At 50.8% G+C, this 15,194-nt stretch overlaps 1 protein-coding gene across 4 annotated transcripts in view; it reads left to right on the top strand.

Moving 5' to 3' along the window:
* The window catches only part of utrn (utrophin), a 113,293-nt gene that overhangs the window by 28,672 nt on the left and 69,427 nt on the right, over nucleotides 1-15,194 (top strand). For all 4 annotated transcript variants that reach the window (XM_072702684.1, XM_072702686.1, XM_072702685.1 and 1 more), the window contains exons 15-38: nucleotides 241-348; nucleotides 502-681; nucleotides 1,781-1,968; nucleotides 2,173-2,296; nucleotides 2,406-2,493; nucleotides 2,966-3,213; nucleotides 3,815-3,995; nucleotides 5,189-5,313; nucleotides 5,599-5,724; nucleotides 5,881-5,994; nucleotides 6,533-6,688; nucleotides 6,865-7,035; nucleotides 7,759-7,938; nucleotides 8,477-8,611; nucleotides 9,162-9,311; nucleotides 9,517-9,678; nucleotides 9,998-10,129; nucleotides 10,380-10,553; nucleotides 10,827-10,982; nucleotides 11,062-11,232; nucleotides 11,509-11,688; nucleotides 13,237-13,365; nucleotides 13,466-13,636; nucleotides 13,923-14,099. In XM_072702684.1, coding sequence (XP_072558785.1) covers nucleotides 241-348; nucleotides 502-681; nucleotides 1,781-1,968; nucleotides 2,173-2,296; nucleotides 2,406-2,493; nucleotides 2,966-3,213; nucleotides 3,815-3,995; nucleotides 5,189-5,313; nucleotides 5,599-5,724; nucleotides 5,881-5,994; nucleotides 6,533-6,688; nucleotides 6,865-7,035; nucleotides 7,759-7,938; nucleotides 8,477-8,611; nucleotides 9,162-9,311; nucleotides 9,517-9,678; nucleotides 9,998-10,129; nucleotides 10,380-10,553; nucleotides 10,827-10,982; nucleotides 11,062-11,232; nucleotides 11,509-11,688; nucleotides 13,237-13,365; nucleotides 13,466-13,636; nucleotides 13,923-14,099 — 3,726 coding nt within the window. The remainder of the gene's footprint in view (nucleotides 1-240; nucleotides 349-501; nucleotides 682-1,780; nucleotides 1,969-2,172; nucleotides 2,297-2,405; nucleotides 2,494-2,965; nucleotides 3,214-3,814; nucleotides 3,996-5,188; nucleotides 5,314-5,598; nucleotides 5,725-5,880; nucleotides 5,995-6,532; nucleotides 6,689-6,864; nucleotides 7,036-7,758; nucleotides 7,939-8,476; nucleotides 8,612-9,161; nucleotides 9,312-9,516; nucleotides 9,679-9,997; nucleotides 10,130-10,379; nucleotides 10,554-10,826; nucleotides 10,983-11,061; nucleotides 11,233-11,508; nucleotides 11,689-13,236; nucleotides 13,366-13,465; nucleotides 13,637-13,922; nucleotides 14,100-15,194) is intronic.

The following is a 15,194-nucleotide window of genomic DNA, read 5'->3' as shown; positions in this document are numbered from 1 at the left end:
TGACATGCATGGTGCCATGTGTTTGGGTGTGGGTGTGGGTGTGGGTGTGGGTGTGGGTGTGGCTGTGGGTGTGGGTGTGTGTGTGGGTGTGGGTGTGGGTGTGGCTGTGGGTGTGGCTGTGGGTGTGGGTGTGTGTGTGTGTGTGTGGGTGTGGGTGTGGCTGTACTGTGAGTTTACCCAGCACGCTAGATGCTGTGACTGGAAAAGAGTTGTAAAATATGGTGGCTTTTTGCTTCTTAGAACCTCTTCAAAGCCTGGCTATCAGAGAAGGAGAAGATCCTGAGAGAGGTTCAGACCAGCAAGTTCAAGGATCCCGGCGAGATCAACGTCAGTGTGCGCACTTTGGCCGTGAGTGTCGTCACGCTGCTTTGCCACGCTCGTCTTATCTGGTCGTTTAGTCTCGTTGGCCCTGGACTTGCTGATTCGCGGTGCCCGCCGTGTCCCGTCACTATGGCCCAGCTTTCTGGCTGCGTGCTTGACTGCAGACCCCTCTGTTGGCAGCTCCTGAAGGAGGACATGGAGAACAAGCGGAGGACGCTGGACCACCTGTCGGACGCCGGCCAGGACGTGTCGCTGCTGCTGCGGAGCACCGAGGCCACGCAGCGGATCCAGGGCCAGACGGAGGAACTGACGCAGAGATGGGACAACCTGGTGCAGGAGCTGGAGGACTGTTCCTATCAGGTTAGTCTTCCTGAGGGTCTCCTGTACCATCAGAGTTTTAACTCGGTCATTGGAAGCCGTTCTGTTTTAGCGCTGTTCCCAATGCAGATTCTTGTCAGCTGAATTGGATTCGCTTGTTTATGACGAACATTCAATGATTCGCTCCCCCGTCCGTGTAGACTCTCTGGCACTTGGAAAATCCATTGCCACGAGCTGATGATTTCGATCGTGGTTGTAGCTCTCTGCAGTTTAAGAGCAAAAGCACACGCTTCCACTTTGTTCACTGTTTACGTTTCGGATTAGTTGGAATAATGAGATGGGCAGTGTGCACATTATTCACTTTAAATCAAGCTCCTGCTGCCTTTTTTTGTTGTTGTTGAAATACGCGCACTGCATGTGCCCTTCCCAGGTGCAGTGTGGTCACGCAGTGGCACAGGGCAGTGCACAACCACTTGTTAATTTCTTTGAAATCATTTTTATTTTAGCTTGTTAAATTACTGCCGTTTTAGGTCAGTTTAATTTGATACGTGGCACGTACAGCACAGTAAACACTTCTATCGGAGTCACGCACCTTCATTTCAGTGAAACCGCAGTGAAATTCTACCTGTGAATATCCTACCTGCCTGGTGATGAATTCATGGAGGGTGAATATGAGGTAGATGTAGTGTAATTATACAATATAATACAATATAATATACAGATTTCTGTCCAAAGAGACCCATTCTCTCCACTAACGCTTGAACATTATGTCCAGACCTACTGTCTGTTCACCTGCCCTGGGGTTCAACTGCCAGGTCCCCTCATTTCTCACCATCGTGTTAATTGTCCTGTTGTCGTCTGGAACCGGGGGGGGGGGGGGGGTGATGTTTGGAATCCTGTGTGAATGGATGCTTGTCACTTGCGACCAGTGGTGGGACTTTTGCACCTTTTTAGTCATGATGCTGCATCATTGTCACCAACAGCACTGTAAAGCCCCCCCCCCCCTTTCAGATTTGAGGTTAACTTTCTGCCCTTTTTTATTTTGTTTATAATTTACATGCTGCTGGTGACCTGTGATGCTGTACAAGGCTTTGAGGAATGCAGTGGGACACTTATATATTTAAGACACTCACTCTTGCAGTTGGCAGAGTCGCTGACTGAGGTGGGGCTGCCCCAAGCAGATGAGACCGCCGTCCTGGAGAGCGTCACCTCCATGTCGGCCGTGACCGCAGCAGCCACCATGACGGGGCGGGCGTCGGCCCAAGAGCTGCCGCCCCCTCCCCCCATGAAGAAACGGCAGCTGCAAGAAGACCAGGACGCCCGGGCGCTGTAAGCTGCGGGCACTGCCCAGTGACCACTGCCCAGTGACCAGGCTGAGAGGCTGGTCAGCTGTCCTTACCGCTACCGCTGGAAACCAGCACTGATTGCTGCTCAGTCTGACTGCTGCAGCTCGTCCTTAAGCCTCTCAAAGTGGTTTCTACTTCTAAACGTGGTGACTTTCCTTCAATGAATGATCTTTTTCTTCTTGCTTAGGATGGAAGGCAACCTTGTGGAGATCATGAGCTGGATAGGGAGATGGAAAACCTCTGTTCAGGCTTTGGTTCCGACGAATGACGAAAAGGCCCAGGAGACGTCTGTTCTAAAGGAAAAGCTGAAGGTAAAAATCTGCACACAGCAGTTTTTGTCTCCTGATGCATTTAGCCTCCAGGCCATTAGGTGGCAATGCAGCTTTCTTGTGATATGTTTCTTTGGTCTACCCCATGTAGGTTCTCAAAGAGCAACTGGAGGAGAAAGCCCCTGAAGTGGCCAGTGTGACCCTAGGGGGGCAGGCCTTGCTGGAGCAACTGAAGAAAGGTACAACTTCTGAACACACTACTCATGCTTTGATGTTTATTTTTACAAGCACAGAGCATTCAGGATAACGTCTGCACCTGTACTGTAATCGGACAGTTAGTAAGAGACCCGAAACGTAACATCCGTGGAAACTTACTCCTGTACAAACCTCTCCAGACTAAGTGCAGCCTTTAGCCATTTTTAGTGGGTCAGCATAGATACAGAGCAGCAACTCATACTGGTACCAGTGAGACGTGTAGGCTGAAGTGAGTCTGCCTGTGGTGCAGATATTCACTAGGATTCACGATCGTGATAGAATTCAAACCATATGATACCAATGCATGTTCAGCCTCACAGTTAACCATGACAAACAAATCATGAAGCATCACTTTGGTCTGGTACATGAACAGTTGGCGGACATCTGGTAGCATTTTCAGATCCATATTGGGTGTGTTAACCTCATGAAACCTGTTGCCGCCCCCTGCCCCCGCAGAGGGCCTGTCCGCGGGAGACCTGAGCCCCCGTCTGGCCGCCGTCCAGGCGGAGTGGGAGAGCAGCCGGGGGCTGCTCCTGCACCTAAAGGAGAGGCTGGACCTCCAGGAGCGGGTCGGTGCCGCCCAACTAGAGCTGCGGTGTCTGGAGCAAGCCGTGAGCGGGCTGGAGGACTGCCTGCAGGGGGCGCCAAAGGCCGACTCCGCCGCCGACGAGGCCCAGCTGCGCTCCCAGCTGGCGACCTGTGAGGTCAGCAGATCCTGTTATCCGCGTTCCACCTGGCAGGAACCCCCAGTTCCTGAGAAATACGAGCAGCAGGTCTTTAAGCGCCGGTTCTGGCTGCTGCTCTCCGGCGTGGTCCAGACTCTGAGAGCGAGGAGGCGCCACATGGATTCTTGTTCTGGGAGGGGGGGCAGTTATAGGGCAGCGAGTTAAAACACTCCGTCCAGCTGGTAACCAACCCCCACCTAACCCCTGCTTGAGGAAATAAGACTGATTGATGTTCAGCCTTGGGGGGGGGGGTTCCTGTACACTGCAGGATCAGCATGTACTTATTGCCTGATTTAGTAGCCAAGGTATAAAACTGCTTTCTGTCAAGCCTTGGACGACTTATTGTTTAATGTAGTGACTTGATTTGTTTGTATGAAAACCTGTGAACGCCTTACATAAACATTAATTCCATTTTAAAACAAAGGGGGTTAACTGAAAACGAATGCTGTAATGAGCAATATGATTTTACTTTGTTGGGATGTAGATGTTTGACAGTCTTGGGGAACTGGGTGTTCAGACATACTGAAGGTGAGCTGAAGCTTGGGGTCCATCTGACGCCGGCCGTCTGTCTCTGTTACAGGCCAGAAGAGGGGAGCTGCAGGCCCTCGGCCCTCAGATGGACCGGCTGTCCCGTGAAGCGATGGCGCTGGGCCGCGAGCAGCAGACGCCCGCCTCCCTGCGGGCCGGAGTAGCGGCGCTCGGCGCCCGCCGCACCTCCGTGCTGGAGGGGCTGCAGAGGCAGGCGCAGGAGTTACACGCAGGTAGGTTCTTTCAGGGGTTAAGCAATCGGCAGCGAGCCCTCGGCACGCAGTGTAGCGTTTCAAAGATGGCCGACGACCAGTTTGGCCGTTTCTTGAAGAGACCAGCCAGAGGGAAAAGCGAGCAAACGCAGCGGCGAATTCGTGACACACGGTCATGGGTCAACCCATCCTCAAAACCAGCGGCGGCCCTTTATAATTCATCTCTCCATTTCGGGAGACCGTTGGTGGGAGGCTGGGAACAGAAAAACATTTGTCTTTCTGACCTTAGAAGGGAAAGACGCTCACTAGGCCCCTAAGGTCTGGAGCCAGGCCAGAACGTGCTGGGATGCCGGGGGCGGCGGCCAAACCCATGTGCTGCGCCTGGGCCGGGCCTGAACGAGCCCGCAGGGAAGTAATGACAGACCTCCTACGGTTCCGCTTGGTTACTGACCACTGCCTCAACGTCCGATGGCCTCACTTTTCTGAGGTGGATGCTTCTGGAATCCTTCCATAGTTTGAAAAGGGAGCAGAGTAAAATTTGGCTTCAAAACGCTTAGGTTTTTTTTTTTTTTTGTAGAGGGCTGGAGGGAGGTAATGAATGCTGTGTTTGTGTCCCAGAACGCTGAGATGTAATCCACTGAAAATATTTGACTGCATGGTTCCTGAGTCATGGATTTAAAACAGTTACGGGTCTGTCTGAAGGTGGATGATCCACCACCTGCAGGTTTTTTTTTGTGGTTCCGGGTTTGCTGAGAAGGAGAACGTGCAGAAGATAGACCTCCTTGTCAGAATCCGCCGAGTGATTTGTGCGACTGCTTAGCGAGACGTGCAGCTCGGGAAACTTTACGGCCGCACTTTTTATTTAAATTAAGTCCCGCAACGGAAAGCCCGTCTCTCCTGTTTGTTTTCATTAGCTTGTAATTATATTCCGAAAGCAGTGTTGACATTCTTGCAATCTAGGTCATCCAAAAGGAGCTTGTGCGCCCCCATGTGGCAGTTTTCGGCGTTTGCAGCTCATTCAAGTTGAAACATACAAAAATAGGCAAAATAAATTAAATTACAAAGTTTACCTGGAGTTGTGCATTTTATCCTGTTCATTCTAATTCAGTGGCATTGACCTTTATGTGAGGGTCTAATTCAGCTTCTGGTTCGGATGCTGACTGTGACTCAGTCTTTCTTTTACGGCTTTCCTGAGTTGTCGGTTTGTGTTCCAGCCCTGGCTGCCCGGCCCGCCCTGGAGGACCGCCGCTTTGCGCAGGAAGCAGAACTCCGGATCGCGTCCCTGCGGGGTGGCGTCGTGGACAAGGGGACGGCCGCGGAAGCGGTGCGGAGTGCAGAGGTAATGTTCCAGAACACCGCAAAGGCAGATCCGGAGGGAGAGAATCGCACGTCGCAGCCCTTCCCAAGTGGGTCTGCTGGGAGAGGAGTGATTTTCATGGCAAGGTCATGCTGGTTGCGCTCGTGGATGAGCTGCATTCTGGGTAATTAAGAGATGAACATCGTGATGGATTTCACTGTCCGTACCTGCCAGCATAGCTTTCTGGGTCATGTGATCAGCGGCGGTGCGTATTGTAATGATTTTGCGTGGCTGCTAGCTGTAATTCCTGTGGCTGCTCTCCCATAGGCCCTGTGCCAGTCTCTGGAGCCGCGACTGACCTCCGACCCCGAAAGGTGGGGCCAGCTGGCCAGCCAGGCTCAGGCCGAGCTGGCGATGTCGCAGTCGGTCCTTGGAAAGTTAAAGGATTCGGAGGTACGGCGCCCCGTGACACTCCCTGCATAACCACACATGGGCCTCTGTTCCTCTGCTGTAATGCGGCTGTCCTGTCGCTACGAATGGAAAAACCTCCGGAGTTGTCGCCCTGGGGTGGGGCCCCCTCACCGACCCCCCCGATGTTTCTGCCGGCAGGAGAGAATCGCGCGGGTGGAGCGCTGGCTAGACGGCGTGCAGGCGCTGATGACCAAGGACACTGGTGCCCTAGGGGATGCTGGGAAACTGCAGGAGGAGCTGGACCAATGCACGGTAGGCGATTACCTCACCTATCATTGGGGGTGGGGGGGGGGGGTGTTGTGGTCGCTATTTGAGCAAGCAATATGAAATTCATAAAATAAGCAACTCGTTAATTTAGATTACTTAAGGGAAAGAGGCTGAATATGCAGTGTAACATGGAGTGTATCCCAGCATGCACTGGGCACAGCTCATATTGTGTTTCCTGCAGCATGCAGAGGTGGGGGGTTGGCGGGGGGGGGCCTGTTTGCTTCCAGGCCCTCAGAGGCCTGTCAGTGGGGGCGGGGTTGGGGGGGGCTCTTCTGGCGGTGCCAGGCTCGGGAGTTATTGTTTCTGAACAGACCACGGTCGTGATTAACATCGATGGGCTGGTCTCTGTGCTGCCATATCAGCAATGAAGAGCTTTGGGAGCGTAATCAATATGACAGCTTTCCAAGGGTCGGCAGTTGGGACTTTCTGTTTGTTTTTTGGCTTTTGATTGTCCCGCATTGACCCCTGAAAGGGTGACAGATGCCACTTTGATGTCATCGCCACCCCCCATATCCCACCGCAGGAGTTCGTGAATGAAATGGAGGCTGTGGAGGCGGACTTGAAGCAGGTGGTCGGGGACGCGGCAGCCTTGCGGGCGTGCGCAATGCCCGGGCTGGCCACATGGGGGCAACCTAAGCTCGAGGAGTGTCAGAGGCGATGGGACAGGCTGAGCACACAGGTACGGGCAGCAGGGCCTGGCGTGTTCCTCTTCATGCATTTTTGTGAACCTAAATATCCCTTTTAGGGGGGCAAAAATGTTTGATAATGTGAGAAGTATCATCTTGAATACAGCGTCAGAATGCATGTAATTAATAGATCGATCATTTGTAACATATGTACTGCCCCCCCCCCCAGCTGCAGAAACATCAGGAGCATGCGTGGGAGACCCAGGAGAGGACGCTGAACCTGAAGAAGGACTTGGTGGAGATGCGGGAGTGGATGGTGCAGGTGGACGAGGAGTTCCTCATGAGGGACTTTGAGTACAAGAGTCCAGAAGATCTGGAGGGAGCTCTGGAGGAGATGAAGGTGCGAGGCCGGGGGCTGCCTTGCCAGCATGTGCCTCTTTACACGTGTGTGCGTGTACGTTTCTGCCGGTTTGAGAGAGAGGAAGTGACCCTTATGTGCCAATGAGATGCCAATCAACAGCTGGCAGCCAGTAAGGTAGCCAGCAGGAGGTCTGGGTTAGGGTGGCATGGTGGAGATGTAAGAGGGGGTGTGACAAACAGGAAATCCAGTCCAAGTGCATAATATGTCGATCGCTTTTAAACCCCCAGCTGAAGTTTGGAATGAAAGTAACCAATAATCGATAAAGCCGTCACAAATCAATATTCCGCTCATATTGCTGTGACGAATAAGCAGTACCAGTTTCATTGCATGTTACTGTCAATTTTCTTATGACAAATGCCATCTTTTGAGTTATTTAGAAGAACCTTTTTATGTTTTTACATCAGGAATGAGACACTAAAATACTCTGATCCAATATATTACTTAAGTGCATTGCTAAACTGATCTGAATTGTCAAATCTGAACTGTATTGAATCATATGGAGCCGATACCGAATCACATTGTGTTGAATGTTTGATGTGCTGTTTAGTAGACTGTGTGTGTGAATACCCGCCATGTCATGTGAGGGCAAGATCCACACTCTTAACAGACCTAACTGTTCCCACCCTGTCCAGTAGAGGGCTTCGGGAAGGGGGTGACGGGGCACGGTTGCCGTGACGATGCTCTGCCTCTGTGTGTCTGCAGAGGGCCAAAGAGGACGTGCTGCAGAAGGAGGTGCGAGTGAAGATTCTGAAGGACAGCATTAACCTGCTGATGGCAAAGTCGCCCCCTGGTGGCCACGACCTAACTACAGAGCTGACAGGGGTTCTGAAGCACTACCAGAAACTGTGCGAGAGGTTCAGGAGCAAATGTCACACCCTGGAGGTACGGCTTAAAAAGGGGAGCTGAGCAAACAAACCCCTGTTTTAAAATGTATCCTATAAGAAGGAGATCCACAAACGAATGCAAACGGTGTAACTCTTAAGAACCATTTAGCAGAAATAAAAGTCCTAAACTAAAAGAGTCTCTGAAAGACCGTAAGCCCAATGTGATGATTTGTCTGCATTATCAAATGATTAGCGTAGCAGCCTCTATTTCGTGTGCGCAGGCTGACCCCAGAGAAAGATGGAACATTGCTGTTAAATCATGAAATTAATTAAACTTCTCTTTATAGCGCTGCGGCTGGATGTTCAAAGAGAGCAGATATCCCTGAACATGCTGTAGCAAGCAGTATGTCAGGGTTTAATGCCACAGGCTTGTTAGTGTGTATTGGGTTCCTGTTGTGTTGTGAACGAATGGGCTTGTTGGTTTGTCTTGCATGGCATCACCTGTAGCTATGGGCTATGGGTCCTGTGTGTGACACAGTGGGCGTGGCCTGCATGGGTAGGTGTGTCTTATGACCTTCCTGTGTCTGCCGCGATAGGAGGTGTGGTCCTGCTGGATGGAGTTGCTACAGTACCTGGACCTGGAGAACAACTGGCTCAACAGCTTGGAGGAGCGACTGCAAGCCTGCGAAGGGCTTCCAGAGAACAGCCAGGACGTCAACCAGGCACTAGAGGTGGGCTTCACCCCAGCAAAGAGCCCCCGCCGTACCACTGAACCTGTATGTCAGTGGATCTGAAACTTTCTGCACTGCGACCCAATTCTTACCATGCCAGTTCAATCGTGACCCTACATTGAGTTTAGCTTTGCATTAATGCTATGAACAAGCACCAATCAATGCCTATCGCACATATCTGACTGGATGTGCCAGTGAATTTTAAATTAACCATCTGTAGTTTGGCTTCTCGGATTGGTTGAGTGTGTGTGCTAGTTTGGCGCTAAGCAGTTGCAGACCTAAGACCCATTTATATGGGTTGCTTCTAGGATTGTGGCTGGGAAATCTGATCGTGGATCAGAGGAGCTTGCTGGTTTTAAAATGCTTACATTTCCAGCTCTGCCTCACTACCTTTTCAGAACCTGCCAGGGCCCGCGGGTTGAGAATCATTGCTCTAGCAGCTTTTCCTATCGTGTTCATCCTGAGCTTCCCGGAGGCTGATCACTTCTTTTGACTCCCTCCCACGGATACTCTGCTCCTCCCCCCCCCCCACTTCCTGAAATTTCCGCAGGCCCTGGAATCGGTCCTGCGGCACCCGAGTGACAACCGCACCCAGATCCGGGAGCTGGGCCAGACACTGATTGATGGTGGCATCCTGGATGAGATCATCAGCGAGAAACTAGAGGCTTTCACTAGCCGCTACGAGCAGCTTAGCCACCAGGTCAGAGAGCTCAGCCCCCTCCCCCCCCAGTGGGCAGTGTGGGAGGAGGGGAGACGGGGGGAGGAAGGGGCCCTCTGTGCTGACTGGTTAGGGGAACGTGATGCACTGCATGTTGTGCTTGACCTGAAGTGCCCTGTGTTGTACTGTACATGCTGGGTGACCAGGTCATAAGGCCTTTGCTCAAGCTCTCTCTCGCCCCCTACAGGCAGTCAGCAGGCAGATATCCCTGGAGCAGCAGCTGCAGACACTGCGGGAAAACGAGCAGGTCCTGCAGTCTCTGCAGGAGTCCCTCGGCCGGCTGGACCAGACGCTCACCTCCTATCTCACCGATCGGGTTGATGCCTTCCAGCTGCCTCAAGAGGCCCAGGTATGCAGGAATGGGGCGCCCTCTACAGACAACACCACGTGATTTCAACAAACAGCCGATTGTATTATTTCTGTTATACTCAGCTCCCATAGATGCTTTATGTAGGTGGCATGGAAACCATGGTAACAGGTGTGTGGAGGGTCATGACCTCAGCATTTTCATGTCTCACTTTGATAAGCTCAGAGCAGAGGATACGTCCGGCTGATTACATCTACGTCTCGCTCAACAGGAATCTTCTGCTGTCAGCGCTTCATGCTTAAATTAAGACTCTCCTGTGGAGCGATGTCCTGTGCATGACTCTTCCTCGTTCTCTTCACAGAACATCCAGGCGGAGATCGCCACCCTCGAGTCACAGGTAGATGAGCTGCGCAAGAAGGGCATTAGAGGGGCCCCGGCTGCGTCGCAGGACGGAAAGGCATCCCGGGGGGGCACCATGCTGGACCAGCTGCAGGTTGGCTGCTGCACCTGCTTTGGGGTTATTGTTGGGTCTGGTTCAAACCAACACGTGACAGGGCAATAACAGCCGATTTAACGTAACATAAAAATTCTTAATTGTTAAGGCATTAAAAGCCCAACTGTACCACAGATGAGTGAGTCCAGAGATGTGAGCTGTTTCTCTGGTCGGTCGGATGTTGACCTTGCCTGCTTCATCCATGGTCACATGGTCCTTAACGGCGAGATCCCGTGCCCCTTCCCTTCAGAGGAAGCTCCGGGAGATCTCCACCAAGTTCCAGCTCTTCCAGAAGCCAGCCAACTTCGAGCAGCGCATGCTGGACTGCCGGCGCGTGCTGGAGGGTGCCAAGGCTGAGTTACACGTGCTGGACACAAGGAGCGTAGAGCCCGAGGAGATCCAGGCCCACTTAAGCGAGTGCATGGTAAGCCTCAGACTCCACCCTGACTTGCATGACCTCCTGAGCCTGTGCATGGTATGCCCATCCTTCCCTGCTGCTGAACCTCCTGAAATAATGCACGACTGCATCACATGCACACTCCTTTATTTTATTAATTCATATATGCATTCCTGTAATGCAGTAAATATATAATCTTTGCACTGCCTTATCTGTCTGTATCCACCTATCTATCTCTGTCTGTCTCGCATCAACCCATTCCCAGTCAGACCCTCACATACCCACTTTCCTCCCAAACAGAAACTCTACAAAGTGCTGAGCGAGGTGAAGCTGGAGGTGGAGACAGTGATCAAGACAGGTCGGCAGATCGTGCAGAAGCAGCAGACGGAGAACCCCAAGAGTATGGATGAACAGCTGACCGCGCTCAAGTTGCTCTACAACGACTTGGGCGCCCAGGTTAGTCGCCGCCCACCACGCCGACCCTTTAAGCACCCTGCACATTCTGGCTGATTAAATAAAACCATGCTGCTCCCAGGTGACAGAGGGCAAACAGGACCTGGAGAAGGCCCTGTCCCTGTCTCAGAAGGTGCAGAAAGATAGCGCCGCACTGCGGGGGTGGCTGGGGACCACGGAGGCCGTGCTTGACCAGAAAACATCTGCCGGGAGCATGCCAGCTGACATAGACGATGAGGTGGCCTGGGCCCATGTGAGTGACGCAGAATTACCATGTCAGCCTGTAGGGGGCAGTGTCATATGTAGGGAAATGCATTATCGGTTACATTTACCCTTTTACTAGGACGTTATTGTGCATTATATGTTGTATTACAGGAAATATTATGAGCTGGCTGTTTAGACCAGAACTGTTCTCTTGGATCAATATTTAGTTCTGTGGATATGATGCTAAGATAAGTGCCAGATATCCTAACCCCCCCAGCCTGACATTAAATCCCAGTTTTAATCATGCATCTCTTGCCCTCCCCAGGGGCTGCTAAAGGAGCTGGAGCGGCAGGAGGGGGAATTGCGCAGCGTGACGGAGTGCAGCGCCGCCCTTCAGTCGCTGGTGGAAGGCAGCGAGACGGAGCTGGAGGAGGGTCTGTGCCTGCTGAACGCCAGCTGGGTGCGGGTTCGCACCCTGGCAGAGGACTGGCTGAGCAGCGTGCTGGTGGGTTTGATGCCTGCCTTACTGGAGCTTTTGAATGGTTATGAAATGTTGGTCCTGAGTGAGGAGATCAGGCTGGATGGTAGATCAGAGATGGGCAGAAAGCAGAAGCCACCAGGAATGTGGATTCAGAGTCTGTGGGAGTTTGAAGTATCATGTTAAATCCCAGGCTTTAATTAGAACTAAAATAGTTCATTTAATTTCCCCAAAATGAAACATTTTGCACTTTATTAATAACAAGTAATGTGTGCTCAGTAATGGGGAGGCTTGGTAAAACACGGTTTTTCAGGTTCATCTGTTGACACACACTATAGCCAGAAGGATTAGTTTTAGGCTGAGAAACTCAACTAAACCCTGAGTAACCAGAAACTAAAGTCTGACATCTGAGACAGAAATCTGGGTGCATTAGTGTGTCACCCGGAGCAACATAATGCTGTTTAATTAGCATTCGAAATGTGAGTGTTGTGTTTTTCCAGCATATTTAATTGTGCATTTTTAAAACTGTAATTTTTAAGTCTAAATGAACCACTGTGCTGGTGAGTGCAGTTATGATGCAGTAGGTATGTTGATGTAGCCTTGCGGCAAGGTGATTTTAACAAGCTTTGTTTTAATATGAAAAGCGGAACATTTTCAGCCAAATGTGTTTTTTTTTAAGTCATTTCCTATCAGACTCTGGTGCTAAATCCTGAGCTGCTTTAGCGTATAAAATTTAAAAGCAGGAGAATGCTGTTCAGAGCGAAATGTTTCCAATTACCCTTTTTCCAGCCGTGCTGAGAGCATGAATTTGTGCTTAAGGCAACGAGATTTTTAAAATAGCCCATTGGTAATCCAAGGTTTATATGTTAAAAAGAATGCATTAGAATGAACATGGTGTCCGATTTCTGTCAGGTGACTGAGTCCCGTATTCCTGCTGACTGGGCTGTGGACTGTTGGCAGACAGACTAGGATCTTTGCAGTGCATAGCTTTGTACTGACCGTGTTCACTGTTAACTAGGTTTGGGTGGTATTACAGGAACCGTATACCAGAATAGCTTTATTTTTGCGCCTTCTAGTTGTCATCGACGTGTTTGGTGTTTTTGTACATTGTACACTGTAAAAGGCAATTATAAGAGGGTAGACCTAGTGAGTGAAAATATAGCAGAGTTGTGTATTTTGGAAAGGTGCACTGCAAGTCACACTTCAAAAAAATTAACGTGGAAAGTTTTAAAAAAACTGTCCTGATTTTTGGGTAAATGGGGTATTTTTTTGCATCTATTTGGATTTGTTTAACACTCAAAGCTGGATGAAGACTGCAATTGTGTTGGATGCTTTCTTTGTGTGGTAGTGAAACTGTAAATCCTTAATTGCAGACAAGATGTAGGTTAGACATATTCCCCCCCCGACCCCCACCACAGTTTCCTGAGAAATTTCTCCATTGCAGAGGTGACCTTCCTGAGCAGAGGTTGTGTTTCATCAGCTGTGCTGTCAGCAAACTAAGCCACAGGAGAGTATGAATCTGATTTTTGGGCCTGGTGCCAGTCACTTACACTGTGGTGGTGTTGTGTGTTGCAGAGCCACAGAAATGAAATGGAGATCTTTGACGAGAACCTGGCCCACATCAGCACCTGGCTGTACCAGACTGAGATCCACTTGGATGAAACTGAGAAGCTCACACCCTCTGAGAAGGAAGACGTTGTTAAGGTGAGGAGGTGGAGGACACATCTTTGCTTGCTGGGGGGGCGGAAGTGATCTGAAGCTGATAGGTGTGATCACTGTGGTCCCCCACCCCCGCGATACCCAGAACTTGCTGGTGGAGCTGGAGGACATCAGCCTGAGGGTGGATAGTGTGAGGGACCAGGCCGTCATCCTCATGAGCGGCCGTGGACCGGCCTGCAGAGAGGTGGTGGAGCCCAAGCTGGCCGAGCTCAACCGTAACTTCGATAAGGTCTCCCAGCACATCAAGGCTGCCAAGGTGGGTGCTGAGGCAGGGTAGGGTACTCCAGTGATGTAGAAATACAAAAAGTCCAGTGATGCCACCTCTGTGGGTACAGGGGTCCAGTGGCGTTTGATTCACCTCAGTAGAAGGACCATCATGAAGACTTCTGTGGTTTCATTGTATAGTTTTGTGTGGAAAATGACCCATATTTTCATTATTTGTTCATTATGCAGAAGATGCTCTTTATTCAGAACCCAGGAGCAGCACCCTGCCGTAGCTCCTTAACCACAGTGCCACCTTCTGACTTATTTCTTGCCTGCAGATGTCCACGACCTTGGAGCCGGCGGCCCAGGTGAATCAGCAGCCTCAGAAGCTTCCGGCACCGGGGGCTGCAACCGCCAGGCAGCTGCAGGACTTTGAGGAAGAGCTGACGGCCAGCCTGGGTGCACTCGATCCCCAGGGCGAGTACGTGCAACTGCTGGCCCAGGATGACGAGAAGGTGAGGGCTTCCGGGGGGGGAGGGCGGGTGGTGTAATCATCAGTTTTATTCTCAGATGTGGTTCTTGCAGGCCGTGGCCTGTTGTTCTTTTTTTAAATTTGAATATTATTATTTTTAAGCAGCCTTTTAAACAACCACGAAACTTAATCCTGAACAGGAGCATTAAAAATTTAACAAGTGTCAAGGATTAAATACTCGTAAACTGACAAAATCTGGTTTGGTTTACCTCTGCGGTGCTGCAGCTGGATAGCGTCTATCTTGAGAGGAGCGTGGTAAGAAATACAAATGCAACAGATTTCCGGTCAGGATACCGGCAGGGACGCGTCCTCCCGAGTAGCGGAGGAGAGACGGTAACGGCTTCTGATCAAAGTGAATGCTAAGCAGATGAAATGCTTCACTTTATCCGGCCTTGTTATTCAAACCGAAGTGCACGGTCGTAACTTACGGGTGAATTCGCATTATGCAGCAGGCAGCGTGGGTAGTACTCGCATTATTCACCATGCATCATTAAGCTTTTCATATTGAAAATGACACCGTGTATGCATTCATGTGCACGGTTAGAACACAAACTTATTTAAAAAACGTTGGAATTTGCAGAAATGTTCAGTGGAGGATGAGGCTCCTGTCATATTTGTTCAAGAGCAACGATTTATTATTTACTGGGTGCTTTTATCCGGAGAAAGCAGGTCAGACAGTTTCTGAAGCAATCGGCGCACAAGGGCCCAGCGGTGAAATCACTACAACCTTGGGATTTGAACCAGCGCCCGTCTGATCAGAGGCACAATAGCAGTCGTCTTTGTATTTGACACTTGAGAACTAACTTGGTTTGTAAGCGGGCGTTAGTCTCCGGGACGTGTGATTCGACTGCATTCTTACCTCCTAGCCGTTTCTTAAAATTCAGCGCTAGACTTTGACCTCTGTTAGTTGCTTCAGAAGCTGAATGGAGAGGCCAGTGCAGGGCTCAGCTTAAGCCTTGGAGACACTCATGGTCCATGGCTAGAAGTGTTGCACTTCAGTGTTGCCAGTGCTGCTTCTGCGTAGGGGAGGGGGTGGATCTCTGTAATGCAAGCAGCCAGCTGTAGGTAACTTCAGAAT

The sequence above is a fragment of the Paramormyrops kingsleyae genome, chromosome 19, assembly GCF_048594095.1.
Source record: "Paramormyrops kingsleyae isolate MSU_618 chromosome 19, PKINGS_0.4, whole genome shotgun sequence".
Classification (NCBI taxonomy): domain Eukaryota; kingdom Metazoa; phylum Chordata; class Actinopteri; order Osteoglossiformes; family Mormyridae; genus Paramormyrops; species Paramormyrops kingsleyae.
The sequence above is the reverse complement of the archived record's forward strand: the minus strand, read 5'-3'. Positions and strand labels throughout refer to the sequence as shown.